The sequence below is a fragment of the Haemorhous mexicanus genome, chromosome 27, assembly GCF_027477595.1.
Source record: "Haemorhous mexicanus isolate bHaeMex1 chromosome 27, bHaeMex1.pri, whole genome shotgun sequence".
In the NCBI taxonomy this organism is placed as follows: domain Eukaryota; kingdom Metazoa; phylum Chordata; class Aves; order Passeriformes; family Fringillidae; genus Haemorhous; species Haemorhous mexicanus.
Window position 1 is genome coordinate 338553 of NC_082367.1, and position 20030 is coordinate 358582.

The window sequence follows — 20030 nt, forward strand, 5'->3', positions numbered from 1 at the left end:
GCCCAAGAAGATGGGCTGAAATAACAATGCTTACATTGGAGCTGTCACCTGAGTTTTTGGGTGGAGAGGGCAGAAATCCAGACCCAAGACCTGCTATTTGTGCTGATGACCCGTGCCTCCAGACTACATAAGACAGCTCTTTAAAATTGTTAAAAGCTAATTCAGTGAGAAATGCCTGTTCTGGCTCTCAACCCGCATTTTTATGTACTGATTTCCTGTAATTGCTAGCTGGAATAATAATAATTATTTTTAAAAAAATCAATAGCTTTGCCATTTATTTGAACTTCAATCCAACCAAGCCAGAAAAAATAACGAGGTTTGATCTTGAAAGAGTCCTAGTAACTGCTGATATATCAAATACTTTTTCTTTTTTGTCTCATTTTTGAAACACAGCTTTAGATGCTAATTTGCACTCTGGAGTTTCATGAGGGCCAGAAGTGGTCTTTCTACTCTTCTCTCAAAACCTGATATCTGAAGGAGCAGAACAATGGCTGCAGAAATGTCTGGAAAACAGGAAAGAAGGCAGACAAGGCAGCTGCATGCCGCTTGGGAAGACACTTCACTTTGGAAGAATCCAAAAAAGGGAGTTCGCAGTACTGACCAGGCTCCCTATCCTGGAGCAAAGCCCTCTTATGTTCAGATGACATCTCTCACCACACTTTAGACCCTGAAAATATGAGGGAAGAAGCCACAATGGCAGCTCTTACAGAGGACTTAGGCTGGGAGTTTTAAAAGCTTAGTCCACCCTTGGGGGCAACAACTGTGTCCCACTGACAGGCTCCACTCCTCATCCTGCCCCTGGCTCCAAGGTGCTTCCCAGCTATGGGAAACCTCAGGGATGTTTTGGGTGTGCTGCAGATAACTCCAGTTAAAGCCCTACAGTTCTCTGAAGAGGCAAAAACTTCTTCCAGCTCCCAAACACCACTCTGCAGCCTGCACCAACCTCATGTGGACACCTGCTGAAATCTAGCAATTATCAAACCTGTCCGGCTGAAGTTTTGCCTCTCTTATCTGAGGCCTCCCTGATTGCTTTTCCTCCTCAGTCCCAAAGACCTTTCCACAAAAATACACAGGAGGGCAGCAGGTATTAACCTCCAACTCCCACTTCAGAAAAAGGAACCAAGACAAGTGTCACAATGGCAAAGAAGAGTTTTTAAACATATTGCAAAGTTTAGCAAGGTGAGCCAACGGCGTGGAAGGGAAAAAATCAAATTAAAAGTACAGTCATTTTAGAGGCTTTCAGTTGTTTCTGCTCACAGTGAGACTCCAGATAAACACACTGAACTGCAATGAAAGAAACAAAAGCTCACTGTTAAGGCTGAGAGAAGCACCTTCACACTGAGTCTGCAAGATGGTCTTAGGGGTTTGGCTGAGATGCTCTTTCATCTGTTAATACACTTACTTCTGTGGAGGGCACAGCTGGCTCCTCCCCAGAAGGACTATGATCTGTATCAGCACACAAAAATCCTTGATATGAACTTATCTACCTAATTCCAGCCTCACCAGCCAGGAAAGTACAGATTTGCACAACTGCAAGGTGAATTTTAGAAAGTTTGTAAAACTTCATGAAGAGGGGACTCCAGATAACTGCACTCTTTCTCCTCTCTGTGCCCTCTATCAGGTACTTCCTACATACTTCTGGAAGCCACTGTGGACTGAAGGCTATGCCCTCAAATCTGCTAATGGAGCCACTGAAGATACTTAGTCAAAAATCCTTTTCAAGCCAGCCTTCCATAGTATTAAAAAAACAAAAAAATCTTGTATTTTGCTGTGTGTTTTTGTTTTAGCAGCATTGAGATGATCTTAAATTCAAAGTAAACCACAGTTTCACCTTCCTCGGACAGGCAAGGTGAACTATGCTCAAATAAAGCCTCCAGCAAAAAAGGGTGGATAACAGCACCTGAGCAAGAGCAATCAAAGACATTCACCTACCAGTTTAAAGGCTCTTGCAGGAGCTGCCTGGGAATTAGTTTCTTCCAAGTACCTCTCCCATGAGAAGGCTTTGGAATCCCTGTGTCCTGAAAAAACAGAGAATAAACATTTCTGTAAGAAAACCCCCACATTTACTGTTACAAACAGCTAAAAGGCAGCTCTGTGACACTATAATGATCACTTACAATGCATGGTCCTGCAAAGTGGCCTGTTTGCTCCTACCCACCACCTTCAGCACCCAGAGCAGCTCTGCCAGTCCCCCAGTTTTACACTGAGTTCAAACCCTGGCGAGTTCACTTCTGCACAGTTTAATCCATTCTTATCCTCTAAAGAAAACTGCAGTAGTGAGTTGTGAGCTAGTCAGATGATTCTGTGATGTGCAATGGCATTACTAAGTTAATTTCCTGTTTTATTAACTACTCTATGTGTGAGCACCTGTAAGACTGTAGAACCTTCTCCTCTCCCACTGCCCGTTCACCCAGGCTGTGTAAACCCAGCAGCCTGGAGAGAAAAGGCTCCACAGGTATGCTGCTCTAACAACAGTGCCATGTCTCTCCCTGGCAATTACATATAAGAAACTGTATCACATTTTTCCTATTGCGGTAATGTTTACCCCCAGGACAGGTTCTTTTTGGCAGGAGTGTGCAGTGACTAAATGCAGAACACAGCCTGCAAACTACTGCATTTAAGTCCTTTAGCAGAGAGACCAGAACTAGCTGCAGGTTTTGTGGGGGCACAGGAAATCCTGATATGAGCAGAGAGCTGTAGAGCCCAGCCCTGCTAAACCTTCCAGGAGCAGGGACAGATGTGGTGCTGCTGAGAGGGAATGTTCATAACCCCTTCTACATCTACAGTGAAGACACTGAGGCGAATTCCCCCCATGCAGAGGGATCGGGCAGTGCTTCCTGCTCCACTGAACCTGGAACACAGCAATTACAGGAATTCTTGCTGCAGGGCTGTCAGTCTGATAAATGTCAGGCTTTTATTTTTTTTATGTTTGCTATTCTTAAGCTGAATGAGCACTTCCAAGGCCTGAAAATAACACTGGTTTCGCTGTATGTTCCGTCCTCTCTTCATTTACCAACATTCTCTTCATTTACCAAATTCCAGTACAGCAGAAAGAGATGTGGATTCAGCTACTCCTTCATTCCCAAAAATTCCATCTAGGAAATCATTAGAGCATGGTGCTAACAATGCCAAGATCATAGTTCAATCCCTGTATGGGCCATTCATTTAAGGGTTGGACTCAATGACTCTTGTGGGTTCTTCCAACCCAGAGTATTCTGTGATTTCCAGAAATTCCATCTAGGAAGTCATTGTACAGATCCCTTTTTCTCCCAGCTCACCTTGAAGGAAATGCTGGAAATCCTTCTCACTTTCTCCCTTCTAAAATCAAATTCAAATATAAATTACCAAACCCTGTTCCATTTTGTCCTAGCTTACAAGGTGTGGCTGGGCGTGTGTTCTATCCCCACCTGTCAGAGCTGGGCAGCTCTCTGCTGTCCATGGGGCAGTTTTCTTTATCTCTCCCACAGCCAATCCTCCCTCCAGGAGATCTCTTCTGTCCATGGCCACTGAGTGTCCCTGCAGGGCTGATCAAATTCCAGCATCCCATGGGGAGATGCTCCGCCCAGGGGAGGAGCCAAGCATTCCTCCCTGGATCCAATCTGACCTGGAACAGCACAGCAGCCTTTGCCCACTGCATTCCCAGAGGAGCAGCTTTCTCCTGCCCTGCATTCCCAGAGGGAGAGCAGGCCCATCTCCAGCAGCCCTGGAGCTGCAGAGGAAAACTCCCCCCTTGTGCAGGATCCCTGCTCCAGCAGAACCACAGCTGGCACTGCAGGAGGGCTGAGACCCCTGGGATGGGACTGTGTCACCACCCTGAGCCACAGCGTGCCAGGGCCTGCTCTCACTCTGTTTGTTTTGTATTAATGCATTTTTATTTTATATTTTCTTTTAATTTTTATTTTTTCCTAATAAATAACTGTTATTGTCTTTGCCTGAGAGTCCTTTAATTTCAAAATTACAATAATTTGGAGGGGGGTGGTTTACATTTTTCATTTCAAGAGAGTCTCCTGCCCTCCTTAGCAGACACCTGTCTTTTCAAACCGAGACAGATTTCTTAGATGAACTATGAAACAACATAAATTGCAGTGGCAAAAAGTAGGAACAACAATATTGCTCAGGCAGTAAAGAGTTCTGAAGCGAACCTGGAACTTGCAAATATGTAATTATGTGGAAGATATAGTTTGCAGATTTTCTGGCTGAGGCAGAAAGTAAGTCTCACTTGCAACCTACCAGGTGGTGCTGTCAGTGGGGTTCCAGTTTCTTGGCAGTAGCCGACAGGATGGATATATGGGCTGCTTGTTTCACACCTGTACCAAAGAGGGAAAGCTGGCACCAGTCAGATGGAAAGCAAAAAGAAAGGCAGGATTTCAAATGCTGTGTGATAGGCCTTTGCTGGGTGAGCAGATGCTTTCAGTGGGTGTGATCACGGTGTAGAAGACAAGCAGTGCCTTGTCAGAATGCGTAACACTGGGTTTTCAAGGCATTCAAGCTGCCCCAAAAAAAAGGGAAATACAAAGTAAATCTTGAAATGGTTTGGTTGGAAGGGACCTTAAAGCCCATCCTGTTCTACCCCTGCCATGGCAGGGACACTTCCCACTATCCCAGGCTGCTCCAAGCCCTGTCCAGCCTGGCCTTGGGCACTGCCAGGGATCCAGGGGAAGCCCCAGCTGCTCTGGGCACCCTGTGCCAGGGCCTGTCCAACCTCCCAGGGAACAATTCCTTCCCAATATCCCATCCATCCCTGCCCTCTAGCAGTGGGAAGCCATTGCCCTCGTCCTGTCCCCTTGTCCAAAGACCATAGGGAAGCTCTCCTGGAGCCCCTTCAGGCACCACAAGTTTTCTTACCTCCAGTGCCTCCCAGACAGCTCAGGCAGCCCCCACTGGTTCTGCATGGAGCTGCCCAGCACTCAAACAAGGAAGGGAACTACCGGGCAACTGGCTCTTTGTGAAAACCCCAAGTAATTATTCAGATGCCTGAAAATTGATAAAAGCTCCCAACTTTAGGGCCTGCATTTAAAACAAAGCCAGTCTACCTTCAGACATGTATCAGAAACAGAGTCTTACCAGTAGTCGTAGCTCTCATCCCAGTTATCGAAATGGATCAGCAGCCGATTTTCCACCATGTCTGTGATGGTGGCGACACAAACCAGGGACGGGTTCTTCTTGTCCACTGCCTCCAGTTTCATTCCCAGACGAAACCCAGAAGGTGTGACAGGCTGAGGAACAGGACACCAGGAAAGAGAAATCAGCCACATTCTTGATCAAGCCATTGAAATCCCCGTTATAAACTCCTTTGACCCCAAAACCCACAGAACAAAACACCCTACAGTGACTATCAAGAGGTTTGCAGACAAGATTTTCCATGAGTTCTGGCAATGACTATTACTAAAAAAGACCTAATGTGGCTCAAAAACCAGCATTTCCAGGTACACTGACCACTGCAGCCTCCCAGGCTGAGACACCCTGCAGCGATTTGCTGAGGATAATGGGTATTGCATATCCTGTTTTACTGGTGGAATAATCAGGAGAGTCGTCAAGGAGACCAAGTGACTGAGTGGGAAGAGGGCAGAGCTGGGCCCTGATCCTACTGGAGTCAGTGACTGTCCATGTGCAGCCTCCAATCCACCAGCTCGTGGGCTTCATGCCATCCCAGTAACATGGAATGGGATGGAGGATTTCACCGGAACTGAGGTTAACAGCCACTGAGAGAGCACCAGTGGTTAAGGATGACAAAAGCTCAAGATCCAAAGCCCCATAATGAATCCCACAGCACACATGAGCATGCTGCTGGAATCCAGAAATTATTTTGGAAATTATTAAATTACATGAAAGTGACACAAATACCTTGACTGCAGAGGCACAGTAAAACAGATGGTTGTAATATATTTAATAAATGCTTCAGTAAGTCTTTTCCTCCAGTATTAAGGAGGAAGGGAAATACAAATTCTTTCTCTGGAAAGTCAGTGACTGGGGAAAGGAAGAGAAATTGTAATAATTTTCCTTCTTAAAAATAAAACACAGCAGGAAGTAGTTTGCATCTGATTGTACCATGGTTGTACCTCTGACATAAGCATATTAAAACCACATAAATGTTCTGGTTAAAATTCACTTAGCACCAGACCTACTGAAACCACTTCTATTCCATATCACCACTTACACTGCTGAGGGTCTTAAAAAGGCTTTTTGGAGCTGCTTGAGCTTTGCAGTTCTTCAGATAGGAAGTCCAATTAAATTCTCCCTCCTTGAAACCTAGGAAGAGAGAAAAAAAGATTGTTTTACATAGCCCTGGTACATTCTGATGGGTTTTTCAGAAATGGAAATTACCTGGAAAGAATATGAACTTTGCATGAAAACTACCCTGCTATGATCTCTGGTGGCTGTGCTTTTCAGCTAAACCAGCTCTCTCTTTTTCACCATAATGTCCAATCATTAATCCCAACCTTCAAATGTTTCTAGGAAATTGAATGCAGAAAAGAACTGAATGCAGAAAATAAGTGTGTTCTGAAGCACAGCAAGAAATTCAACCCAGAGTTTCTGCTGTAACTAACAATGTCAGTCTTTAGGAATATCACAGAGAAGATATTTTGCTCTTTTCTGAGTCACTGTGTTAGCTAAACCTCTTCCCTTTTGCCCCTCAGATCGAATGCCACAATGAAATCACACTAAAAATGAAATATGCAGAGCCAGGACATCTTAGTAGAATTTATGGTTTCTTGTACACCGCTCTATTTTCTGCCATACCTTTAGGAGGGAGCAGCTTATGGCTTGTTTTTTCACACCAGCCCACAGGGTGGATGTCTGAGGAATCAGCATTAGCCCAGAAGTCATAGCACTCTGGGTAACCATCGAAGTGCAGTCGCATCCTGTACCCCTGGACCTACAGTGAGAGAAGCTCTGATTACCACCAAGGATCACAAAGGAGAAAAATAATCACTAATAAAACGCTCCCTCATATTTGCACTTACAGAGAAAGTAACTTAGGATTTCATTTATTTCTCAGAAACTCTAGTTGTATTTTAACTTATTTGCTCTCCCAGTTTCCGTGCTCCTCTTTCCCCACTTCAAACAGCTGGAAATAGAGCTGGTCAGTAGAACCTCCCTGAGTCCCTGCTCCATGCCATGAACACATTCCTGGGGTACAAAAGCAGCCCCAGAACTTAAATGTCTATACCAAATCAACCCAGATTTCACATAACTGAACTTGCATAAAAGCATTCTGACTTGTTTATATTTACTAAGTCTTAGGGCCTCATGGCATTGTTCTTTTTCATACTTGTTCACTACAGGCAATTAATAGGTTTGCTATTCTTAGTTACAAGTGCAAAAATCTGCCAGTCGGATTTCAGGCAAAAATCCTTAAGTACATAACACCTTTCCTTCAGTGTCACCATTAATTAACTATCTAAAGTACTATTACTCTTATGTTTCTACTTTTTATTGAAAAAAGAAATTATTCTAGATGTACATGGGACTTTTGGAATCAAAGACAAGAAAAGCAACTACCTCAGCAACTGTGAGAACACAGAATCGAGAGGGGTGTTCAGGATCCACCCCTTCCAATTTCATTCCAACTTTAAATCCATTTCGGCCTTGTGGGAATGACTGATACTGTGAGGGGGACAGAAACATTTGTTTTTAATTCCTAAAGACAAAATCTATTGCAGAGCAGTCATAACATACTTAAGGCTTCAATTTTTATATTTCAGGCTTCAAATGCTCCACTCAGAGAAGAAAATCCCACCCCAAGTGACTGTGGCTCCAACAGACAGGTGCAGGCTCAGGGATCAGTAACGGCACCGTCACCTTATTTCACATTTACTCATTATTCTAATTAATCTCTCAAAATCACTGCACTGTTGCAATTAGCTACAAACACATCTTTGAGCAGATGCAGAAATGAGCTCTCCTCAAACACAAAAAAATCCCCTCTCAATGCAGAACTACAGAGCTGGGAAAGCTACAATCACTTTGTGTCAGTCTAGACTCTCACCAAAAGGTAACTTGTCAACTTCAAATGGTGAAAGGGACAAGGCAGGCTTGATCTGCAGCTCAGTTTTACAGTTCTTCCAGAAAACATTTGTGTTTTTCATTTATCTGCAGTCTTAATCCAAGTGAAACAGTTGAAATACAGTAAAAGTTTAAAAGCACCCTGTATTGGGATTGCAAATGACCCAGTGCAGGACTGGACACTGGACGTTCCTTTTAAGCTCACTCTGGAAGGACCAACAGCCCTGGGCTCTGAAGAGCTCACTGGGAGCTGCACATGTAACTGGGGTGCAGAAGCAGCTTCACCAAGGCTGAACTCAGCCTCTGGCACTGCCATGTGACTGACACAAGCCCACCCTCCCTCCTGGCACTCCCCAGCATGCCCACACCATTGCCTGACCAGCACAGGGACAGGGTGGGAGGGCTCTGTTCAATCCCCCAAGACGTGACAGACAGCAGACTGTCCCTCTCCAGCCACCCTTGGAAGCTGCCTAACAGCCCACTGGTCCAGAGGAGAGTAGATCCAAACAGCTGCTGCTTATTAGTGATTTTCAACCAGCATCTTTTACACCCTGGTTTGGGATGAGATGCCCAGGGCAAATGCCTGCTTCCCTGGCCTACTTGTACCAAAACAACTCAGAAATACAACTGCTAGTTTAAGGGTGGTCTCCAGTCCCACCTCCACCGAGCTGGTAATCCTGTGACTACCAGTAATCCCATGATGTTGCCTGAGAAAAACAGCAAGAGAGCGAAAAAAGCTGCCAACCTCTCTGAACAACTTTTGGGGAGCAGCTGGCATCTGTTCCTCTTCCAAGTAGGAAGACCAGTTCCATACCTTCTTCTTTCCAGGAGGCACTAATTAATCAAAAACAACAAGAAAATGAACGCTTCTCTCTGATGTCTCCTGCTCAGCTTCTCCTCCTCTCTTCTCCTTCTCCTCCCATGTTTGCTGTGGCACCCCAGAAGAGGCAGTGTTACTCAACTTCTGAGGAGAGGTTTTGCTTTCCTTCTTTGCTTTTGCTTGCTTTTGGAAATTCCAGCAATAGGAAAACTCTGCTCATTCCTCAAGAAATTAAAATTTATTGTATCACAGGTCAAATGGACTGTGGCACCTGGACTGCTGGCAAGCTGCCCATGAAAACGTGCCAAGGAAAAGTCTGAACAAGACAGAATAACTTAAAATTGTGGGAATTAATTCCTCCTCCTCACATTTCACAGAGGAATAAGGGGTTAAATACAAACTAATAGGCAGCACAGAGAGACACACAATTGTAGCTAATATAAACCTAAAATAAAATGAATTAAAAACCAAGTGATTTTTTTTGTTAACTTCACAATATTTTTTTATATACACACATATATTTATAATGTCCTAATAACACAATGCATCTACTAGAGAGGCAGCTCCCAGATGATGGAAACAACTTGGATTCATTCTGGTAGAACCACAGTCATACACACAGAAAATTACATTCTAAATGTATATTAAAACTCTCCCCCCCAGTTAAATAATGACTGATTTAAGGTATATAATACATTTAACTCAGAGTCTACAATCAATCATGTTGTTTACAACGTATCTTTTACTTAGCACTCTAGGCTGCGGCTGAAGCTCTCCAAAGTCAATGAAAAAAAGATTCTTATTATCTTCAGTGAGCTCTGGATGAAGCTGTCTCCTTCCAGATCCTTACCCTATGTCCATTATGCAGACAAATCCAGGATATTCCAGCTAATACACCTCTGAAGCAGGTAAGAGGGTTATGGACCTAATAAGCTGTACTGAATGTGAAATGAGCTCTCCTGTCCTTTATTTTTCTGTTTGTTATTATTCATTTTATAATAGCTACTAAAAAAAAAAATCTATAAACATTAAAGAGAAGAGACTATGAGCTTAGCTCACCTTGTTTTATTGGTTTAGTGTTTCTGCGGCTTTTCATATTATTTGATTTATTCTTCTCCTAGACACAGATATGTTAAAAAGAAGTTTAGCAAGATAGTTTTTCCTTCCCTCTGATCATCTCACAATGCAGGTACAACACGGATATAACAGGTAACTGAAAGAACTACTAGCCAGTATTGCTGTCTCTTTAACAACCCTGAAAGAACATCAGGTGCGAATGTTATAACGCTGATCTTGGTATCCCAAAGTGCTTTAGAGTTATTTAATATATGCTACTGAAGTTCATTTAAATCTTCAAGAGCAGCACAGGACCAAACATTACAATACAGAGGATTTGCTTTCTGCAATGCAGGATTTGCTGCTCACATCAGCAGCCTTACTGGAACACTCCTTTTTCCTTTCCCTTTCTTACATCCGTCTATGCCAGGGAACCAATACAGGGGGGAAAAAAGGCATTTATGAAGCCCTGAAGGAAGCAGAAGCTTCAAGTAACTCCTGTCATAGATGAGCACCCCAGACAATGTGTTCTCTCTGTGTCACACTCCATGCCCAACCCTCATTCCCGTTTCTTCTGTGTGTTTGCAAACTCGGGCTTGATTCCTCCCAGGCTGTTATTTCTCAGAGCAAACCAAAACCAGCCAAAGTGTGCCATACAAAGCTGCCTGCCAAACACTCCCCAGAAGGGACAGGGGGACAGTTTCTAATGAGAACAAGGAGAAGAGGGAAGAGAGAGACTGCAAGGACTTCTGAAAACATCCACCCCTTAAAACACCTCATCCACATCCCAGAGAAAAGCTCAGAAAGACGATGAGTTAAACTGCTCATGACAGCAGAGGCTGCAGCTTTATTGCCCCTGTTCTGCCATACAGAACCCTTATGTGAATAAACATAAAATAGCTCAGAGAGGCACTGATGGGCAGAAGCAGAGCACAGAGCACCAGGAGGGAGTTAGGGGCTGCAGGAAACTGAATGAAAGATCAGATCAGGACTGAGGTACTGCTGTTTATGCATGATTAATACAGATTTCTGGTGGTGCAGTGAGAGTACATTCAAGTATGTAATAAAACCCAAACAAACCCTGTGGTTTGACACTGATCTTCAATATCACACAATAGTATTTGAGTGTAGTTATTCTGGAGACATGTGATGTTATTACTGTGAACTCCTGACTTTCACTTCACCTGAGCTATTCATTCACCCCTGCGACTCCTCAGAACAGATATTCCCATCACTGATGTAAATCAGGATCAGACTCAGACCATTCCTGGGTACAGAACAAGCTCCCTCAGCCCAGCTGGCATTGCACAAGGAACTCTGAGACAACTGCCCCTGCTTTCCACAGCTCTCCTTAAAGGAAGTACATCCAGCCTCATTTACCTCATCCTCATAGGCATTTTCCTCCTCATCCTCCGAATCCAGAGGCAATCTTCTCTTCCTCCGGAGACGTCTGACAGGTCTGCCAGCCTCAGCCACCTGACAGCCACTGCTGGTAGTAAGATTTCCATTATTTCCCATTTCTGCAATCATCTGGAATGTCTTTGATATCATTAAAAATCCAAAATTAAAACCATTATAAAATTAAAACATTATTCCTGCACTGTTTCCAGTGTCTCTGAACCTCTTGAAATGAGGAGGCCTGAGGACCTGAAGAAATTAAAGGTGTCTGCAGGATTTCCTGGATATAGAACACTTGGTCTGACAGGTTCATTCTACTCACACCAACACCACACTCCCTTTAAATGTTTTCAAACAAAAAATGGGAAAAATCCGGGATTTACGTACCTCTCCCTGTGCTGCTGGGAGCCTGTCTGAGTACAAATCTTTCCATTCTCAAAGCAATCCATTTGCTCACAGGTTTGGGAATCAGAGCAGGGCACAGCTTGTCTTGGCACTGCAGAAGTGAAGAAAAAGACAACTATAAAATTAAAACATTAAAACACCTTTCAGACAATGAGTTCTGCCAAAATCCTTCACAAACTTTCATTAACTGACACTCAGTATCCCATTGTGAAGGAAGTAACTATCACCTGTATCACCTCTGTGCTGCCACACCATCTCAGCAGAGAAAACCCCCTTTTATTGGTAATATTTTAATTTTGGAGAACTGGTCTCCAATAGTACTCTCAGGCACATCTTGGTTGACCTGATGATCTTAAAGGTCTTTTCAAACGTTAATGACTCCTTGATATTATCTGTGAGGGAGCTCTCTGCTGAAACAGTGAGTGATTTAATCAAAGGAAACTGGTGATTTACAAAGTGATGCTGAACAGCCTGAAGGGCCGACCCTGGGGAAGAATGACCCACGCTGCAGCAGTTTGTGGAGAACTGTTGCCCATGGGATGGACTCACTTAGAGAAGTTCCTGAAAAACTGTCTCCCACGAGAGGAATTCCCTGCTGAAGCAGGGAAGGACTGACTCCTCTCCCTGAGCAGCAACAGAAACAACTTTGTGATGAACTGACCATAACCCCCATTCCCATCTCCCTGCGCCACTAAGGAGAGGAGGGAGAGCTGGGAAGGAGGGAGGGGTTTGACACTCATCCCTGCTCCAGTACAGCCCTGCACACACTCAGCCTGTCCTGCTAAGGACATCACAGGAAATCCAGCTGCAGAACTAGAAGACCCATCCAGACACACACACATGGCAGCTTTGGAAAAGGCATGATACATGGCAGACTTCAGAGATTCATCCTTGGAGCTTAAAACACAGGTCATGCAGGAACACTTCAGTGGTCCAGACAAAATTATTAGCATGTTAAATAGTGTCACTATGCATCTTTTATTACTCCTGACATGCAAATGCAACCAAGCATAAAAAAACTAAACTAAAAAACCACCTTTTTGATAAGCAAATAGCTGCAAAGATTACCCATTTCTTGATCTTCTTTACTGTATGCATTATGGAGCTACTGAACTCCAGAAAGAAAGAGGCAAGTCAAAGGTGGTTGCATTTGCAAGCTCTGCTCCAAAGCTTCTATTCCAAGCATTTCATTAGTCTGAGATCTTTTCTCAGCCACCTGCACTTCACTGAAACTTCAGTCTGAAAGCATTTTCTTCACTCTGAAACAGAGCTCCTTTGTTGAGTGGAGAAGCCCCCTCTGTCTTCTACTCCTGTGTGCTTCCTGGCCTCAGGATCCTGCTTCCAGTACCCTATCAAAGCTTCATCCCAAACGTTCTTCCCTCTCTTTATCTAAAGCTTGTATTTCTTAAAGCTTCAAAGATGCTGGACTTGCTTCTGAAAGGCTCACATCCTTCTGTGTAGCTCCAAGGAGACAGAGCATCATTTCATTTCAACACAAAGTGAAATGTCCCATTCTGAAGAAATGATAATTCCAAGTGGACTCAGCTTCCTGCAGGATTCCTTCCAGTTCAGCTCCCTCAAACACTCCAGGAGCAGCAGCATCCTGGTGCAGATTTCACGGGCTGAGGCTGATGGGACAGCTCAGTGCCATGGCAGAAGGACAGTGAAAGGAGAGCTCCAAGCTCCACTGCTGTTCCAGATAGAGTTCCTGTGCCCAGGAGCTGGAAAGGTGCCCGTGGCACTGCAGGAGCAGAGGTCTCCAGCGCAATGACGCCCCTGCACACGAATGAACAGTTCTGGTTCTGCCCAAACCAGTGCAGACAGAGGCTGGGGCTCCCTCCTGCCAAAATCTCACAGTGCACCTGTGGCCAGGTGAGCTGGGGAAGCCCCAACCCCAATCCCAGAACACATAAATTTGTATTAGAAAAACAACGACCATCTTTACTAACAGTCTCTGATCTGAGGGTGAGGCCTGGCTGATCATGGGGGGAACATCCAGTTTCGTCCCACAACTCCATCCCTCATTCCTAAGTCATGGAAATGCAGAATTTACCAACAGAACCAAATCTTTCTTTACTCAACAGAGCTCAGTAGAGCAGGTTTGCTAATATGAAATCCACACAAACCCTCCAGAAATAATCTGTCCTTCCAGAGATGTTCTTGAATGGTATTAAGGAAAAATGCATTTTGTGCATGCAAGAACTGGAATAAACCAGGAAGAAAGAGGAGGAAAAAGGATTAAACAGGAAAAAAATATATATATTTGGCATCTTAAGGACAAAGCAGCTCTCTGGGCAGCCAGTTGTTGTGTTCCAGCTGAACATTCCAACCAGACCCACTAACCAAGGTACTGAGGGCTCTTACACTTTATCATCTAATATAAAACAACACATTATTATTTGGTGTCTTTCAGTGTAAGAAATAATGTGGTGCTTTGTTGATTCTCTGCTATTAGGAGGAATCAATAAAAGTGAAGCTGTTTCTGCAATGGAATGTTACTACTGGGTAAGGAGCAGAAGTGTAATGACTTGGATTGAACACAGAAGTTACAGAAGTTACACCACTGCAAAATAACCCAAAGGAGTCAATGGACCAATTCCATGTTTTATGGGAGTGTAGACCGCTGATCTCAGAACTCCACAAGATGAAGGTTTATCCACATCTGCTGGCAGAATTGTCTCCTCATAGTTTAAGTTCCTTCACAGCCCTTCCCCACTGCTCAAAGGGAGGAGGAGGAAGAAAAGGAAGATTATGAACACGGGTCGATGTCAGGGACCCGATTCTGAATGCCTGATGTGGTAACAACAACCTGATTTTTCAGAACTCTCAAGTTTCTTCAGCTCAAATTTATTTCACTTAAAATTGATCTTTTCCTCCCCAAGACTCAGAATTTGCAGCCTTGAAGGCAATTCTGTGTATTTGTTTTCAGCACAAAGGAACAGAGCAGCTGAATACCTTTATTTGCAAATGTCAACAGCCACTCCCCCTCCCCTAACACAGAACCCCAGGTTTGTGACCATCAGACCTTGGTTCTGATTCATGAGAGCCCTGTTTGCCCCTGAATTCCATTCTTGACCTGAAGTCTTCAGGTGCTCAACTTTCTACCTATAGGTTCAGTGTGAGCATAATTCAACCAAAGGCAGACCCATAGGCCTGATGCAGGGCAACACAGGACACTTCAGCATTCCTGCAGCTCCAATTCCAGCTCCACCACAACTCTTTATGATTATTTTAATTGGGCCAAAAGCAGGACAGATGTTTGCAAATGGCAATAAGAAATATATCTGGGATAACCTCTGTAGGAGTTCCCCAGCTTCCATTGGTTTATGGGAACTGCAGGTGTGGAACATCTGCGGCCATGTCCATGTTCAGGATCACAGAACACATCCACATCCACACAGCTGCAGGGAGAGGCAGGAATTGGACTCGATGAGCCTTGTGTTGGGTGGTATTGAATACATTAATATTTGATGTAGCCTTGTACATCTGTAAACATTTGTTTGTAGCAAATGTTTGGTTGCCAGTTTCAACAAGGGCAAGCCCATCCCTTTTTAGATTTTATTCTTTGTGTTCAGACTTTAAAAACAAAGAAGCTAAAGCACCAAGATTATTTACAAAGCTCCCTCTGGGAGAAGGAGTTTGGAAGTTACTTGGACAGAAGTAATTAACTTGGAGAATTTACTTCAAACTGGGCCAGGAAAACTGTCAAAAATCACAATGTAGAAAATAATCTGGAATTTAACCAGAGAAGGCCTGATAAAATAATTGGTCTTTCTCATCTCTGCATTTTATAAATCCAGTAGAACCCACAGAAAAATATAATAAAGAAATCGCTTTTCTTATTATGCTCCCTTATCAGTAAAATCTGCAATAAAATCAAGACAATCCAATAAAAGGAAGCAAATGGGGCAATTAAAAAAAAAGCAGAAATTAACATGAAACATTTTGAAGAATGATAGTCAGGCCCAAACATTCATCATTTGTCCCAGTTTGTGATTTCTATTCATCTTTAGCATTTTAAGTCTCAGAAACCTTAAGGCAAAAGAAGATATGGCAAAACCAAGATGAGTCATTCAGTTCCAAGTTGCAGATTCAGATTTATGAAATGATAAATGATTGCCAGGCTGACAGAGATAATGAAGCCTAATAAATATGCTTCCACCCAGACCTCTGTGCTTTATCTTTAGACAGGGAATGAACAGGAAGAGGTCAGAAACACTCAGGTTTTGATCTTATTTCTGCCCCTGAACCAGTGGAGGCTTGGAAAACCACCTCACTGTTACTGTAGAAAACAAGCTTTGGCTTTTAACATCCATCTTACCTTCATTAGGAGATGAAAAATTAACTCCCCCCTTCCACCCCCCCCCCCCAAAAAAAAAAAAAAAAAAAAAACCAAAAAACCAAAAAAAAAAAAAAACCAGGAAGAAAAAAGAGTAAAATTTCACTCTGTGAAGGCTAAATGGATGGATGGGGGTTCACTCTACTTCTATAAACACCATCAGACTTGAGGGGAAAATAACTATTTCAACAGAAATCCCATTCCAGGTGCTGCAGGATCATTTCCAATAACATGAAGACTTCAGTGTCTGTCTCTGGTGAGGAATGCAATGGTGCAATAAACCCAAACATTGTAAATCAAGTATTAACATGAAGTCTGCAGCACTTCTGGCTAAGCTTCCATGGACCAGGAGGCAAAATCCAATTCAAGAAGCACCTGGCATCGAAGGAACCATCTGATACTGTGCTGTTCTGAGAATAACTGATTTACAAATCACCTTTCTGCCCTGAAACAGGGCAGGAGCTGAGCAAGGTTATTCCTCTCACTCAGTGTGAACCGGCTCTGAGAGTTCCCATCTCCTGGGAGCTCTGCAGCGGTGTCTGACACCTGACATGTGACATCTAACAGCCTCTCCTGTGCCATCAGTGAGGAACAGAGCTGCACTTTAAACAGAAACACACAAACCCCATCATGACTCCTTGCAGCACAACTAAACTCAGAACTGCTCAGAACACTCAGGAGCTCAGACACAGACACCTCGCCTGTACTTGGTTGTGACGATGACAGATGATGCTTTACTCACCTGTCAAAACCTGTTACTCACCTCAGGCAAGCAGTATTTTGCAAGGCTGATCTAATACTATTACCAAATAAAACCCCAGCCTCATCTCCAGGAACCTCATCAGTTAGGAACTGAAATGAACCTTCAGAGCCTGCAATGGAACTGTACCAACGCCTCAAGAGAAAGTGCCAGGAGCCACCGGCAAGCATTTAGTGGCGTGAAGAGACTGTCTATGTCAGTGAAGGGAAAAAAGACAAAACTCAGAATTGAGGAATTCTGAGCTCCCCCACTGCACTTCCTACTAATTTTTGTTTCCCATAAAGAGTGAAACATTTTAACTACAAATCAAGGAAAATATTACTCTGAAAGATTAGAGTGGGAAAAGGGCCTAGGAAGGGAGAGGAATTCTTTGGCTGGTATGGAGGAGAAGCAAACACTTTTTGTCTAGGTTCTGTCACAGGATCACAAGATGAAGTACTTGGGTTTTCAGGAGTTTGTCCAGTTCATTTGTACAACAGAGCCCTTTCAAGTTTCCCCTAAGCACACGATAACATATGGATTACGGTATGCTACTGCACTGGGAAACAAATAAACAGCACCATGGCAATGTGACCTCAATCAGCTCATAGCATCAGACAGCAAAATTGTGAAATTGTTACTCTAAACCAGCAGCTCATCCTAGAACGAAGCCCAAAGCACTGTTGGAGTCGTTGAGCTGCTCGATTTGCTGACACAGCTGTGTCAAAAACATACTCACTTATCTATTTCAGCAGTCAGAAGAAAAGCATGGGCACAGGCTGTGGCTGCTGAATGTGTGCCCCTCCCCTGCCAATGCCAGCTGGCATTTCAGCGTTCCCACAGAGCACACTCATCACACACCGGACAGTGCTGCCCTGTCGAGTGTGACTGTTCCCCTTTGCCAGTACACCCACCTTGCTGCCTCTCTTTGTAGTTCTGGGTGACACCGTGACAGTCGTGTGGCAGCAATTCCTCTCTCCTGTCCTCATAGGCACTTGGTGCCATGCTGGACAGCATTCTGACCTATTCCAAATAGGCTGGGAGGGACACAAAATAGGGCACAAAACCTTATTCCATGTCCACAGAGTTAACACTTTCTGCTCCTTTATGGAAAGACAGGAGCAGAAACAGAATGCACTTCCAGCTTCACGGCTTTCACTAAGAGCCTTTGGTACTGAGCTGCTTTCCCCAATTCTCACCTTGTCCTCCTTGGGAAGAGCAGTGGCTCTGGGGAGGGCACCTGGCCACTGCCTGAGCCCCACACAAACCTCCACAGGGCTCAGCTGGGAGCCCCAGGAATGACTCCTCCAGAGCTGCTAATCCCAGTCCCTGGGAATCACCCGTAATCACTGCAACACTTAAACACACTTCTGAACAACACCTGGAGCCACACAGGAATTACACACCTTAAAAACCTTCATGCTCTGCAGGAGTGACCCAAAGTAGAATCACAGAATCCTAGAATGGTTTGGGATCGGAAGGGTCCTTAAATCTCATCCAGTCTCAACCCCTGCCTTGGGCAGGGACACCTTCCACTATCCCAGGCGGCTCCAAGCCCTGTCCAACCTGACCTGGGACACTTCCAGGGATCCAGGGGCAGCCACGGCTATCCTGGGTAACTTGTGCCAGGGCCTCTCTACCCTCACAGAGAAGAATCCCTTCCTAATATCTGATCTAAACCTGCCTCTGTCAGTGTGAAGCCATTCCTGCTTCCCCTGTTGCTCCAGGCCCTTGTAAATAGTCTCTCTCCAGCTTTCTTGTAGGTTCGTTCCCTTTAGGCACTGGAAAGCTGCAATTAGGTCACCTTGAAGCTTTCTCTTCTTCAGGCTGAAAAATCCCAATTCTCTCAGCCTTTCAAAAAGTTAAAAAGCTACAGCATAAATAGGGTTGTCAAAACAAATCCTGTGTGATTCATGAATACAACCTCTACCTGTTTGCTTAGCTCTACCATGCATTTATCCCATCAGTTTGCTGGATTCAATCAGAAATTTAAAAACCAAAACCAAACAAACAGGAGATGAGCCAAAATATGCTAAACCCAGCAATAAAACACCCATTCCTTGGGGATAAAGTATTTTACCAGTAAATTGAACCATTCTCTGGAAAATAAACTGCCTAATTCAGCAAAGCACACCTCTGCCCTCAAACCTCACCTGCGGAACACAGTGAGTGATGCTAATTAGAAGAAAGAGGGCTTGGTCAGATCTCTGTTGGCTTTGGTTGCTAATTGATTCCACGTGCAGGAGTGTGCAGCTGCCAGGCTTCCTTAACAAGGACTCACTTGGTCATTTTTCCCCCAAGTCTCCAATCTGATTTTTCATCCCACTGTGTCTCCTTCTTCCCGCTCTTGTGCCCATGCAGCACAATTGGAGGGCTTGAGGAAAAGCTGAAATAGATTAAAAATTACAGAAAATATGGGACAGAGAGAACAGTGTGTGGGGAAGAAGAACCAACACTGCAACTCATGAATCACTTTGTTATTTCACAGAGAGGCTGTAAATGCCCACTGCTGTGGGTCAATCTGGTTTTGATCCAGTTTATCTACACTTCCTTGATATTCAAACTGTGCAATTCTGAGAATGGGATTTAGGCCTCCAGAACACTTTCCTTCCCAGAGGAGAGGCATGGACTAGCACATGGACACTCCACACATTATTGTCTGACAACACTCACAGTGGGATTGCTGGGGTGTCCTGTGCCAGGACTTGGACTCGATGATCCCTGTGGGTCCCTTCCAACTCAGGTTATTCCATGATTTTATGATCTCCATCGTCATCCTGAGAGGACCTGATTCCATGTCCCAGTGTCAGGCTTGCAGCACATGTCATCTCCCAAAAACTACCAGCACTAATGGCAAAGGATAAAGGGGTTACACTGAAGCTTCCCCCTCAACACCAATGGAATATACTGGCATTTCCAGAGGTATCTGCACTAAACACTTTGCATGAAGACAGAAGTGAGATAGAGGCTAGCCAGGCCTTCTCCTGCAGATAAACCAACACAATTTTAAGCACATTTAAAGCAAGACTGCAGACACTGCTTCAAATAAATTCACTATGTTACTTTTAAAAATCAGTGTGAAGACTGAAAATTTCAGTAAATAAAGAAATGGAGATAAAATTGCTGACAAACAGCATGGCTGATGCAAGGAAAACACACCCTGGGTCCTGAGGAGCCAGTGGGGCAGCAATGGTCTGCAAGAGTACATTTAGCTGTGTACCCACTCACCCTCCTGCAACTTGCTCATTACGGCAATGAAACCCTGA

The 20030-nt window shown here is 44.1% G+C and overlaps 1 protein-coding gene across 15 annotated transcripts in view; it reads right to left on the reverse strand.

Annotated features, from left to right (window-relative positions):
• LOC132338833 (lethal(3)malignant brain tumor-like protein 3) overlaps window positions 1-20030 on the reverse strand; it is a 43182-nt gene that overhangs the window by 20456 nt on the left and 2696 nt on the right. For 3 of the 15 annotated variants that reach the window (XM_059868723.1, XM_059868732.1, XM_059868725.1), the window contains 11 exons: window positions 19046-19150; window positions 11669-11777; window positions 11264-11372; window positions 9887-9944; window positions 8753-8841; window positions 7504-7608; window positions 6742-6877; window positions 6158-6249; window positions 5065-5216; window positions 4231-4307; window positions 1933-2018 (listed from right to left, as the gene is read on the reverse strand). In XM_059868723.1, coding sequence (XP_059724706.1) covers window positions 1933-2018; window positions 4231-4307; window positions 5065-5216; window positions 6158-6249; window positions 6742-6877; window positions 7504-7608; window positions 8753-8841; window positions 9887-9944; window positions 11264-11372; window positions 11669-11777; window position 19046 — 1014 coding nt within the window. In that variant the 5' untranslated portion in view covers window positions 19047-19150. Of the gene's footprint in view, window positions 1-1932; window positions 2019-4230; window positions 4308-5064; window positions 5217-6157; window positions 6250-6741; window positions 6878-7503; window positions 7609-8752; window positions 8842-9886; window positions 9945-11263; window positions 11423-11668; window positions 11778-18917; window positions 19151-20030 lie in introns of those variants that run through there. The other 12 variants (XM_059868729.1, XM_059868728.1, XM_059868724.1 and 9 more) reach the window with 11 other exon arrangements.